General features: G+C 40.6%; 1 protein-coding gene across 1 annotated transcript in view; it reads left to right on the forward strand.

Moving 5' to 3' along the window:
- Positions 1-2,959: 2,959 nt before the first annotated feature.
- LOC308634102 (ankyrin repeat domain-containing protein 26-like) overlaps positions 2,960-13,839 on the forward strand; it is a gene marked incomplete at its 5' end in the record, with an annotated part of 48,618 nt that continues 37,738 nt past the window's right edge. The window contains 6 exons of the mRNA XM_081267660.1: positions 2,960-3,019; positions 4,301-4,358; positions 4,453-4,604; positions 7,544-7,601; positions 7,696-7,847; positions 13,725-13,818. Of these exons, the coding sequence (XP_081123786.1) occupies positions 2,960-3,019; positions 4,301-4,358; positions 4,453-4,604; positions 7,544-7,601; positions 7,696-7,847; positions 13,725-13,818 (574 nt within the window). The remainder of the gene's footprint in view (positions 3,020-4,300; positions 4,359-4,452; positions 4,605-7,543; positions 7,602-7,695; positions 7,848-13,724; positions 13,819-13,839) is intronic.

Below are 13,839 nucleotides of genomic sequence, written 5' to 3' on the forward strand. Positions count from 1 at the left end.
TCCTATCTTTTCCCTGTGCTTTGGAAAGTGAATTACCGATGTTTTACTAAGATCTTCTGCATTTATTTTCATGAGAATGATTGGCCTCAAGTTTTGTTTCCTGATGGGTCTTTGTCTGGTTTTGGAATCGGGATGATGCGGCCTTCACAGAATGAGTCTGTCCGGGTTCCCTCCCTTTCTTTTCCATGGAATGGTTTCAGGGGTTTCCCATTAACTCTTTATCAAAGGACTGGTTGAACTGGGCTCAGCTTCCATCAGGTCCTGGGCTTTCCTTTGCTGGTAGGGTTCAGCGTATCTTCAATTTCATGGCTTGATTTGGATCTGTTTAAATTTCTGATGTGCATTTGGGTCGGCAATGCTGGTATAAGTTTCCCAAATAGTTTCTGATTATCCTCTCAATTTCATTGTGCTCCACGGTGATGGATCCTTTTCATTCCAAATTTCAGGAAACTGAGTCCTGTCTTCCTGTCTTTGGATAGTGTGCATAAAGTTTCATCAAATTTCTGTTTGGTTTCAAAGAACCAAGTTTGTATATTGTTGATTTTGTTGGAACCTTGTTGTTTTCAGTTCTTAAAGTTTGGTTCTGATTTCAATTATTTGCCATCAAGGGCTGCATTCAGTGTTGATTTCTCCTTTTTCCATGGCCTTGAAATGTCATGGGAGGTTTGTGTTTGGGAGGTTTTCTGTTCTCTTAAGGAATAAGATCGGGGCTGTGAACCTCCTTCTCTGAACCACCTTCTGAGTAACCCTGGGTTGTGGATAGGTTGTGTGGCTCTTCTCAGCAACCTTGAAGTATTGTTTATTTCATCTCTCATGTCTTCTGCTCTCCAGTAGTTGATCGCTCAGTCCTTGGGGGCTTGAGAGGCTCCTGTGTTTTTATTCTACTGTTGATTTCTGATTTCATTGCATAAAAGTCTGATGGAACGCCAGGCATTCTCCCTAATTGTTTCCTATGAACTGATCCTTCCTTTGTGGCATCCGATGTGGTGTTTTTCAGAAAACTATCTCTGTGCTTCGGAGAAGAAAGTGTCTTTATAGTGCTTGCTAATTCCTGGCATCCTGTGTTTTTCCTTCCCAGAATGCCCCTGAGGACAAAGAGGAAGTATGTGAAAATTTCCAGCAATCCAGGAATCATGGTAATGTCTTTGAAGTCTGCCAAATGTGCTCTTAATTGACTTACAATTACACAGATTTTCATGTATGTTTTACTTTGACTTCTTCCCATAACAGGTAAAATCGACCTGGGGAAACAAGAACACCCAGCCTTGCTGGACAAGAAGCGTTCTGAGAGTGAGAGAGAACATGTGGTTTCCACCTCCCGTTCAGTACATACCACAAAGAAGGGCTTGCGTGATGCTACCCCTTCATCACCTGACCCCAAAGTAAGGCATGTTTTAATACTTGTTTCCCGTCCCCTGCCCACATCTTTGATTTCTTCTTCTGTTTTTTGTTTGTTTGTTTTTAGCATATCATCTCTTATATCCTCATAATGGTGACAATGATCCTACACAGAGGGCCCCTAACTCAGGGTCACAAAAGGAAATAAGTGTCTCACCAGGAGGGGCATAAGGACAGGATTGTGCTTTGTGGGAGTCAAGAACTGTCAGGCCTGCGAATGTGGAATAAAGAACTAGAAAGCAAAGCCAATAAGTAGCTACTGGAAGCTGGAAGAGAGATTTTCATGCCCCCAAATAAACCTTTGTTTGAGTGCTGACTAGAGTTTTTCAGTCAAGAGTGGGCATTGGTACAGCTGGGCCCTTTTGAGTTTCAGGAGTCAGCTCCATTCTGATTCTCATAGTGGATGTAGTACTAAGCATCCTCACCAACAATGTTGAAGCATTCCTATTTCCACATGATCATCAGTGTGTATCATGTGTGTTCTCAACATTACCTTCCCGAACGGGGTAAGATGGAGTCGCTGTTGAAATTTGATTTGCATGTCCCTCACGTGTGAAGACTGGGATTGTTAGGACCTTGATGAGCTGAGCGATTAGCCATGTTCCTTTGTGTACTTCGTGATCATGAGCCATTGGGTAAATGGGTTGTTTGTCTTCCCAGAGCTCAGTACCTTTAGCTGTTTATATTTAGTATGGCAATCCACTGTCCAAGAGAAACTCCTAGGCTATATGCTTTCTCCTCACCCTGTGAATGGTTTTCTTTGCTGTTCTGCAGATTGAATTTGGATGCGCTCATGTTGACCACTTCTTGCGAGCACGTTCTCACGTGCAATATTCCTCTTCCTAAAGTCTTCTTTGATGCCTCTATTCGGAGGTGTTTCCCCTGTATTCCTTCCAATGGCTGCCATCTTTCTCATTTGTTATATGTAAGTTTGTTAGCCCTCTTGTGTTGTGTTGTGCATAAGGAGAAACAGAGACCTAGTTTCACTCTGCTTGGTATGGATATCCAGTTTGCCCAATTCCATCCGTTGTTTTGCTTTTGCATTGGATTAAACATGTGCTTGATAGTTGGGTTCCTATGGACATATTCATACACGTAGTTTTTTTTACACCATTCAGACCCTGGTTCCTCTCTCTTATTTCCCTGCACCCTCAACTGGCTCTAATCTACTGGTCTAACTACCATTCATTCATTTATTTAGTGGTTTTTTATAGATATACATTGAATTGCAATTCACCATGATATAATTTCATGCTTGTAGAGAATGTTCATCAACATTCCCTCCACTACCCTAACTCTTGTGTCCTCCCAAAGATCTTTATCTGCTCTACTAGCCTTTGCTTTCACTTCAGGATATCCATGCCTACCTTGCTCCTAGTAGGTTGCTTTACCTTCAGCCTCGATTGGAATCCTTTCAATGCTCCATAGTGTCCTATGACTTATTGAATTGAGCATAGGATTCTCCACTTCCTTCCACTCATCGAAAATGGTATAAGTTCATTCTTCAACATATACTAAAACTTGTTCGTGTGTATACGCCTCGTTGTATCATCCATTCAATATGTCGCTGCTGCTAAGGGTTTATGCGGCTACAGACATTGATACACTTGTGTCCCTGCTGGTCAGCTGAACACAAATGAGGCATGGATTTCAAGATCCTGGGGTGGTTCCATTGCTTGTTTTTGGAGTAATCTCCATATTGCCTCCCACAGTGGTTGATCTAATGTGTGGTTGCCCTAATGTGTGGTTGCCCTATTGTCTGTTGTTTTGCATCTCTGGAGCCCAAATTGCATCCCGAGATGAATCCCATGGGATCCTAGTGGTGTCCTATCTTTTCCCTGTGCTTTGGAAAGTGAATTACCAATGTTTTACTAAGATCTTCTGCATTTATTTTCATGAGAATGATTGGCCTCAAGTTTTGTTTCCTGATGGGTCTTTGTCTGGTTTTGGAATCGGGATGATGCGGCCATCACAGAATGAGTCTGTCCGGGTTCCCTCCCTTTCTTTTCCATGGAATGGTTTCAGGGGTTTCCCATTAACTCTTTATCAAAGGACTGGTTGAACTGGGCTGAGCTTCCATCAGGTCCTGGGCTTTCTTTGGTGGTAGGGTTCAGCGTATCTTCAATTTCATGGCTTGATTTGGATCTGTTTAAATTTCTGATGTGCATTTGGGTCGGCAATGGTGGTATAAGTTTCCCAAATAGTTTCTGATTATCCTCTCAATTTCATTGTGCTCCACGGTGATGGATCCTTTTCATTCCAAATTTCAGGAAATTGAGTCCTGTCTTCCTGTCTTTGGATAGTGTGCATAAAGTTTCATCAAATTTATGTTTGGTTTCAAAGAACCAAGTTTGTATATTGTTGATTTTGTTGGAACCTTGTTGTTTTCAGTTCTTAAAGTTTGGTTCTGATTTCAATTATTTGCCATCAAGGGCTGCATTCAGTGTTGATTTCTCCTTTTTCCATGGCCTTGAAATGTCATGGGAGGTTTGTGTTTGGGAGGTTTTCTGTTCTCTTAAGGAATAAGATCGGGGCTGTGAACCTTCTTCTCTGAACCACCTTCTGAGTAACCCTGGGTTGTGGATAGGTTGTGTGGCTCTTCTCAGCAACCTTGAAGTATTGTTTATTTCATCTCTCATGTCTTCTGCTCTCCAGTAGTTGATCGCTCAGTCCTTGGGGGCTTGAGAGGCTCCTGTGTTTTTATTCTACTGTTGATTTCTGATTTCATTGCATAAAAGTCTGATGGAACACCAGGCATTCTCCCTAATTGTTTCCTATGAACTGATCCTTGCTTTGTGGCATCCGATGTGGTGTTTTTCAGAAAACTATCTCTGTGCTTCGGAGAAGAAAGTGTCTTTATAGTGCTTGCTAATTCCTGGCATCCTGTGTTTTTCCTTCCCAGAATGACCCTGAGGAAGAAGAGGAAGTATGTGAAAATTTCCAGCAATCCAGGAGTCATGGTAATGTCTTTGAAGACTGCCAAATGTGCTATTAATTGACTTAAAATTACACAGATTTTCATGTATGTTTTACTTTGACTTCTTCCCATAACAGGTAAAATCAACCTCGGGAAACAAGAACACCGAGCCTTTCTGGACAACAATCGTTCTGAGAGTGAGAGAGAACATGTGGTTTCCACCTCCCATCCAGTACATACCACGATGAAGGGCTTGCGTGATGCTACCCCTTCATCACCTGACCCCAAAGTAAGGCATGTTTTAATACTTGTTTCCCGTCCCCTGGCCACATCTTCGATTTCTTCTTCTGTTTTTTGTTTGTTTGTTTGTTTTTAGCATATCATCTCTTATATCCTCATAATGGTGACAATGATTCCACCCAGAGGGCCCCTAACTCAGGTTCACAAAAGAAAATAAGTGTCTCACCAGGAGGGGCATAAGGACAGGATTGTGCTTTGTGGGAGTCAAGAACTGTCAGGCCTGTGAATGTGGAATGAAGAACTAGAAAGCAAAGCCAATAAATAGCTCCTGGAAGCTGGAAGAGAGATTTTCATGCCCCCAAATAAACCATTGTTTGAGTGCTGACTAGAGTTTTTCAGTCAAGAGTGGGCATTGGTACAGCTGGGCCCTTTTGAGTTTCAGGAGTCAGCTCCATTCTGATTCTCATAGTGGATGTAGTACTAAGCATCCTCACCAACAATGTTGAAGCATACCTATTTCCACATGATCATCAGTGTGTATTATGTGTGTTCTCAACATTACCTTCCCGAACGGGGTAAGATGGACTCCCTGTTGAAATATGATTTGCATGTCCCTCATGTGGGAAGACTGGGATTGTTACGAGGTTGATGAGCTGAGCGATTATCCATGTTCCTTTGTGTACTCCCTGATTATGTGCCATTGGGTAAATGGGTTGTTTGTCTTCCCAGAGCTCAGTACCTTTAGCTGTTTATAATTAGTATGGCAATCCACTGTCCAAGAGAAACTGGCAAAAACTCATCTCCTAGGCTATATGCTTTCTCCTCACCCTGTGAATGGTTTTCTTTGCTGTTCTGCAGATTGAATTTGGATGCGCTCATGTTGACCACTTCTTGCGAGCAGGTTCTCACGTGCAATATTCCTCTTCCTAAAGTCTTCTTTGATGCCTCTATTCGGAGGTGTTTCCCCTGTATTCCTTCCAATGGCTGCCATCTTTCTCATTTGTTATATGTAAGTTTGTTAGCCCTCTTGTGTTGTGTTGTGCATAAGGAGAAAGAGAGACCTAGTCTCACTCTGCTTGGTATGGATATCCAGTTTGCCCAATTCCATCCGTTGTTTTGCTTTTGCATTGGATTAAACATGTGCTTGATAGTTGGGTTCCTATGGACATATTCATACACGTAGTTTTTTTTTACACCATTCAGACCCTGGTTCCTCTCTCTTATTTCCCTGCACCCTCAACTGGCTCTAATCTACTGGTCTAACTACCATTCATTCATTTATTTAGTGGTTTTTTATAGATATACATTGAATTGCAATTCACCATGATATAATTTCATGCTTGTAGAGAATGTTCATCAACATTCCCTCCACTACCCTAACTCTTGTGTCCTCCCAAAGATCTTTATCTGCTCTACTAGCCTTTGCTTTCACTTCAGGATATCCATGCCTACCTTGCTCCTAGTAGGTTGCTTTACCTTCAGCCTCGATTGGAATCCTTTCAATGCTCCATAGTGTCCTATGACTTATTGAATTGAGCATGGGATTCTCCACTTCCTTCCACTCATCGAAAATGGTATATGTTCATTCTTCAACATATACTAAAACTTGTTCGTGTGTATACGCCTCATTGTATCATCCATTCAATATGTCGCTGCTGCTAAGGGTTTATGCGGCTACAGACATTGATACACTTGTGTCCCTGCTGGTCAGCTGAACACAAATGAGGCATGGATATCAAGATCCTGGGGTGGTTCCATTGCTTGTTTTTGGAGGAATCTCCATAGTGCCTCCCACAGTGGTTGATCTAATGTGTGGTTGCCCTAATGTGTGGTTGCCCTAATGTCTGTTGTTTTGCATCTCTGGAGCCCAAATTGCATCGCGAGATGAATCCCATGGGATCCTAGTGGTGTCCTATCTTTTCCCTGTGCTTTGGAAAGTGAATTACCGATGTTTTACTAAGATCTTCTGCATTTATTTTCATGAGAATGATTGGCCTCAAGTTTTGTTTCCTGATGGGTCTTTGTCTGGTTTTGGAATCGGGGTGATGCGGCCTTCACAGAATGAGTCTGTCCGGGTTCCCTCCCTTTCTTTTTCATGGAATGGTTTCAGGGGTTTCCCATTAACTCTTTATCAAAGGACTGGTTGAACTGGGCTGAGCTTCCATCAGGTCCTGGGCTTTCCTTTGCTGGTAGGGTTCAGCGTATCTTCAATTTCATGGCTTGATTTGGATCTGTTTAAATTTCTGATGTGCATTTGGGTCGGCAATGGTGGTATAAGTTTCCCAAATAGTTTCTGATTATCCTCTCAATTTCATTGTGCTCCATGGTGATGGATCCTTTTCATTCCAAATTTCAGGAAATTGAGTCTTGTCTTCCTGTCTTTGGATAGTGTGCATAAAGTTTCATCAAATTTATGTTTGGTTTCAAAGAACCAAGTTTGTATATTGTTGATTTTGTTGGAACCTTGTTGTTTTCAGTTCTTAAAGTTTGGTTCTGATTTCAATTATTTGCCATCAAGGGCTGCATTCAGTGTTGATTTCTCCTTTTTCCATGGCCTTGAAATGTCATGGGAGGTTTGTGTTTGGGAGGTTTTCTGTTCTCTTAAGGAATAAGATCGGGGCTGTGAACCTTCTTCTCTGAACCACCTTCTGAGTAACCCTGGGTTGTGGATAGGTTGTGTGGCTCTTCTCAGCAACCTTGAAGTATTGTTTATTTCATCTCTCATGTCTTCTGCTCTCCAGTAGTTGATCGCTCAGTCCTTGGGGGCTTGAGAGGCTCCTGTGTTTTTATTCTACTGTTGATTTCTGATTTCATTGCATAAAAGTCTGATGGAACGCCAGGCATTCTCCCTAATTGTTTCCTATGAACTGATCCTTGCTTTGTGGCATCCGATGTGGTGTTTTTCAGAAAACTATCTCTGTGCTTCGGAGAAGAAAGTGTCTTTATAGTGCTTGCTAATTCCTGGCATCCTGTGTTTTTCCTTCCCAGAATGACCCTGAGGAAGAAGAGGAAGTATGTGAAAATTTCCAGCAATCCAGGAGTCATGGTAATGTCTTTGAAGACTGCCAAATGTGCTATTAATTGACTTAAAATTACACAGATTTTCATGTATGTTTTACTTTGACTTCTTCCCATAACAGGTAAAATCAACCTCGGGAAACAAGAACACCGAGCCTTTCTGGACAACAATCGTTCTGAGAGTGAGAGAGAACATGTGGTTTCCACCTCCCATCCAGTACATACCACGATGAAGGGCTTGCGTGATGCTACCCCTTCATCACCTGACCCCAAAGTAAGGCATGTTTTAATACTTGTTTCCCGTCCCCTGGCCACATCTTCGATTTCTTCTTCTGTTTTTTGTTTGTTTGTTTGTTTTTAACATATCATCTCTTATATCCTCATAATGGTGACAATGATTCCACCCAGAGGGCCCCTAACTCAGGTTCACAAAAGAAAATAAGTGTCTCACCAGGAGGGGCATAAGGACAGGATTGTGCTTTGTGGGAGTCAAGAACTGTCAGGCCTGTGAATGTGGAATGAAGAACTAGAAAGCGAAGCCAATAAATAGCTCCTGGAAGCTGGAAGAGAGATTTTCATGCCCCCAAATAAACCATTGTTTGAGTGCTGACTAGAGTTTTTCAGTCAAGAGTGGGCATTGGTACAGCTGGGCCCTTTTGAGTTTCAGGAGTCAGCTCCATTCTGATTCTCATAGTGGATGTAGTACTAAGCATCCTCACCAACAATGTTGAAGCATACCTATTTCCACATGATCATCAGTGTGTATTATGTGTGTTCTCAACATTACCTTCCCGAACGGGGTAAGATGGACTCCCTGTTGAAATATGATTTGCATGTCCCTCATGTGTGAAGACTGGGATTGTTAGGACCTTGATGAGCTGAGCGATTATCCATGTTCCTTTGTGTTCTCCCTGATTATGTGCCATTGGGTAAATGGGTTGTTTGTCTTCCCAGAGCTCAGTACCTTTAGCTGTTTATAATTAGTATGGCAATCCACTGTCCAAGAGAAACTGGCAAAAACTCATCTCCTAGGCTATATGCTTTCTCCTCACCCTGTGAATGGTTTTCTTTGCTGTTCTGCAGATTGAATTTGGATGCGCTCATGTTGACCACTTCTTGCGAGCACGTTCTCACGTGCAATATTCCTCTTCCTAAAGTCTTCTTTGATGCCTCTATTCGGAGGTGTTTCCCCTGTATTCCTTCCAATGGCTGCCATGTTTCTCTTTTTTTATATCTAAGTTTGTTAGCCCTCTTGTGTTGTGTTGTGCATAAGGAGGAACAGAGACCTAGCTTCACTCTGCTTGGTATGGATATCCAGTTTGCCCAATTCCATCCGTTGTTTTGCTTTTGCATTGGATTAAACATGTATGTGATAGTTGGGTTCCTATGGACATATTCATACAAGTATTTTTTTTTACACCATTCAGACCCTGGTTCCTCTCTCTTATTTCCCTGCACCCTCAAGTGGCTCTAATCTACTGGTCTAACTACCATTCATTCATTTATTTAGTGGTTTTTTATAGATATACATTGAATTGCAATTCACCATGATATAATTTCATGCTTGTAGAGAATGTTCATCAACATTCCCTCCACTACCCTAACTCTTGTGTCCTCCCAAAGATCTTTATCTGCTCTACTAGCCTTTGCTTTCACTTCAGGATATCCATGCCTACCTTGCTCCTAGTAGGTTGCTTTACCTTCAGCCTCGATTGGAATCCTTTCAATGCTCCATAGTGTCCTATGACTTATTGAATTGAGCATGGGATTCTCCACTTCCTTCCACTCATCGAAAATGTTATAAATTCATTCTTCAACATACACTAAAACTTGTTCGTGTGTATATGCCTCATTGTATCATCCATTCAATATGTCGCTGCTGGTAAGGTTTTATGCGGCTACAGACATTGATACACTTGTGTCCCTGCTGGTCAGCCGAACTCAAAGGAGGCGTGGATAACCTGATCCTGGGGTTGTTCCAATGTCTTTTTTTTCGAGGAATCTTTATAGTGCTTCCCACAGTGTTTGCCCTAATGTGTGGTCACACCAATTATGTGTGAGTATAGTATTTCTTTGACATTCTCACCAACTTTTATGATTGTGTTTATTCTTTTTGTTGTTGTTGTTATTTTGGGGAATTGCTTTTTGGGTCCTTCAACTTTTGAGCCCAAACCCCAACCTTTAATCTGTACATTTGACTTTTTACATTCTGTTTTCTTCCTTTGTCTCATTTGTTTTACTAACTGTTCAGGTGCTGTTTTGTTTAGGAGTGGAGAGTTTGTACATCTCATTCTTTTCTGATTTTAGAGGAAATCCTATAGTGTTTTCACCATTATTCATTCCATTTGTGTTCTTCGGCGTACATAGCCTAGGTAATCCTGTCGTAAGTTCATGCTCTCTGTAGCTTCAGTGTTTTCTCTTGGTCAAGTCTGTGGAAAGCTGTTTTTACATCTTTTAAAATTATCATTAAATTTGTCTCCTTGGTGCTTTGTGTGGTATACTGCATTTATTGATTTGCCTTTTGTTGACACATCATTGCATTTTTCATATTCAACCAGATTCATTTTGGTGTATGATCATTGACATGTTCTGTTGAAATTGTTTTCCCGTGTTTTATTAGGGTTTCTGCAGCTCTGGTCCTTAAGAATGTTATACAATAAGTTTCATTCCTTGTTTTGTTCTCATGCACTTGTCCTGTAAGTGTGATATTTCCCTCCTATAATGTGTTTGCCATGTTCCTTCTTTTAGTATGCCTTGTAATTCTTTTGAGGAACACTGGTATTAGGTCTCCTCTGGTGGTCTGGTGGAATTCTGTCATGACTCTGTCTGGGTCTGGGCTTTTCATTACTCCTTCAGTATAATGGCCTACTGTTTGTCCCTTTTGATTTCCAGTATTGAAAGAACAATCAAGGCTTGCCATCGGTGATAATGTCCATTTATTGAGAAACAGCTCTGAATATTTACTGAGCTGGGGTCTGTTTGACAGTTATGACAGTTTAATGGTTGAGTGGTTTGACAGTTGGCCTGGAGTGCTTTCTGATTGGTGGGTAAGGATAATGTGAGTCTGCAAGGTCACCATTGGAAGGCAATATCATATGAACCAGCAGAGCTCACCATTGGAAGGCAGGATCATGTGAGCCAGCATAGCTGGAAAGAGATGGAGACATTTTCAAGGAGAGACAAGGATAGATAGAACCCTAGATGGAGGAGTCAATTTGGTAGGCCTTGCAGTGGATTATTCCCAGTTGCAAAGGCAGCCTGGAGGCCCATAGTAGGCCAGAAATAAGTGTGGAATTACTGACTGCCTTCCTTCTGGTGTTCAATAGCCCCCTTTCTTCCAAACGACTTCATGGGAAATCGGTATATAGGGAGAGGGTTTTTCCCTCTGCTAGCTCTCATGCCCTTGTGGCAGCTATGAGTTCAGCTTGTTGGTTGGTGATATTGGGTGAGAGAAGTTTTGGCTCTATGATGGATGAGAGGGAAATGATAGCATACCCTGCTACTTTAACCCCTTCAGTATAAAGGAACTACCATCTGAGAATCAGATGTGGTCTGAAGAGGGCAGGGGTCCCTCATAAATGGTGGTAGGGAAGGGTAAAATCATCTCTAATACCTCCAGGCATTTGTGGATGGGATCTTGTGCGGGAGAAGATAGGAGGAGTGAGGCAGGGTTTAATGGAGAGCAGGGCTGAAAAGAGACGGAGGGATTTTCAAGGAGAGACAAGGAGGGAGACAAGTTGAATCTGATGCCCCAGTCAATTAATGATGCAGATGGGTTGTACAGGTATAAAAAACTTCATGAATCAACAATACAGTCAGCCTGCAGAAAGGAACCCTGGAAGAAATGGTTCCCTGGTCAGCCACTAAGAATATGTAAGATAGAATTTGCAATGCCCCATGTCTCCAGGGCCACACATGGAATTCCAAAACTATCCTCAGCTCTACTGATTTTTTTCTCTTTTATCATTTTATTTTATTTTTTAAATTTTTATTTGGTGTTTTTAGATATACATAACAGTAGAGTGTATTTTGACATACTATACATACATGGAGTGTAACCCATTTCGTTAGGATCCAATATTTGTGGTTGTACATAATGAGGAATTACACTGGTCATGTATTCAGTTTAAAAAAGGAAAGTTAAGTCCAATTAACTCTATTGACTTTCTCTACTAACTCCCCCTCCCTTCTTTTTATTCCTTTTTTCTAATTCGATGATCTTCTATTCTTCTCTTCTCTACCCTCCTTTGTTGTGGATTAGCATCCACATATCAGAGAGAACATTCGACCATTGTTTTTTTGTTTTTATTGGCTTATTTTGTTTAGCCTGATGGTCTCTAGTTCTGTCAATTTAGCAGAAAATATGAAAGTTTAATTCATCATTATATATGAGTAATATTCAATTGTATGTATGTCACATTTTTTGATCCATTCATCTGTTGAAGGGAACCTAGTTTGATTATTTAGCTTGGTGTTTGTGAACTGAGGGGCTAAACATTGATGTGACTGTGTCACTATAGTATGCTGATTTTAACTCCCTTGGGTATATTCCAGAGAGTACGCAAACTGGCATAATTGGTAGTTCTATTCCAATTTTTCTAAGATCCATACGGTCTTCCATAGAGCTTGCACCAATTCACAGTCCTACCAGCAGTGTAGGAGTGAACGTTTTCCCCACATCCTCATGAATATTTACTGTAACTTGCATTCTTGATAATTGCCATTCTGAATGGAGTGTGGTGAATTCTCATTAAAGTTTTATTTTAAATTTCTCGAAATGCTGAATATTTCTTCATATATTTTTTTCCATTGTATTTCTTCTTCCATGAAGTGTCTTTTCTGGTCCTTTGCCCACTTATTAATTGGGTTATTGGGTTTTTTTTCCCTTTTTGGTGTTAAGTTCTTTAAGTTCTTTGTATGTCCTGGAGTTAACTCTACTGACTTTTTAGCCCCAAATTGAAGCTGTATGAGAAGTCACAGACTGTGTGATGGACAGTCTATATAAATGGTTTCTGTTTTCCTGAGATTGTTTGAATTTTTTCATTTTTATCTCTAGAGGGGGATCTTATAGTGTCCCACCTACCAGTGTGTGACAGTAGCTTACGTCTTTTAGGAATTCTCTTAATATTCCAATAACCAATGTGTTCTCTGTCTCACCTGGTTTCTGACTCTATACAGTTGCACTGCAAAGTTTTTGCCCAGTAACCTGTGTCATCATGGATTTCTAAGCCAGTCAATTAGGTTAAATCTCAGGTCAGCTTCTGTAGTGCCATAAACTTCTAGACTGACATTTTTTCTTAGTATATATCTTTCAAGTTCTTTTTTGAAAGAAAAGAGTTGCAGAGTCTACCCAAACCTGTGTGCTATTTTTTAATGTATGTCACAAAATGTTTTCTTGCTATTTTGTCATCTTATTCAACTCCTTTTTCTATCAAATGAGTACCAAAAATATGTAGTTTTCTAGGTATTTGTTTACCCAATTAGGCAGCTGCTACAATGTTCCATTTATATACAACATGATATTTTCAAAATCTTTTTTTTATTGGTTGTTCACAACATTACAAAGCTCTTGACATATCATATTTCATACATTAGATTGAAGTGGGTTATGAACCCCCAATTTTACCCCAAATGCAGATTGCAGAATCACGTCGGTTACACATCCACAATTTTACATAATGCCCTATTAGTATCATTCCAACTATATTAATTTTATCCCACTAAAACAATGCCTGCCATTTGAGTGTCCTAAATGTTAAACATTGTATTATAACAAGTTTGTAGATGAGAATTTGTGTAAAGGGTTTGTTCAAGAATATCTCTCTTCTTATTGGTGGGGAATGCATAAGTAGAGTTCCATGTAGTAAAGTTATTTCTTTCCTAAAATATACACATTAGTTAGGACCTTGTCTCTGCATATGTCTCCCTCTCTCCTTCCATGCTGTGTTAACAGAAACAATAGCCATGAGAAGACAAATTATTCTTGTTCTAGAGAGCATATATGAGGTTCTCTTTGGAAAGGTTTTAGTTTGCAATAAATCCTTGTCTGCTTTTTAAGTACCCTTGATTTCAGTAATGGGAATTTAGATATCTTCTTAATAAGCAAGAAGGAAATCTTTCTGCAACTCATTATCAATGTTAATTTTACCAGAGTGTTTCTGAGCCTCTTCCACTGAGCTGTGTTGGCAAGTTTACTGTGGCTGAAGACCAAAGAGCTGAACAGAAAATCAATCAACATAAAAAAGGTAAGGTAACCATGTCCTATA

This window comes from Spermophilus citellus (genome assembly GCF_964194105.1).
Source record: "Spermophilus citellus genome assembly, chromosome: 15".
NCBI lineage: Eukaryota > Metazoa > Chordata > Mammalia > Rodentia > Sciuridae > Spermophilus > Spermophilus citellus.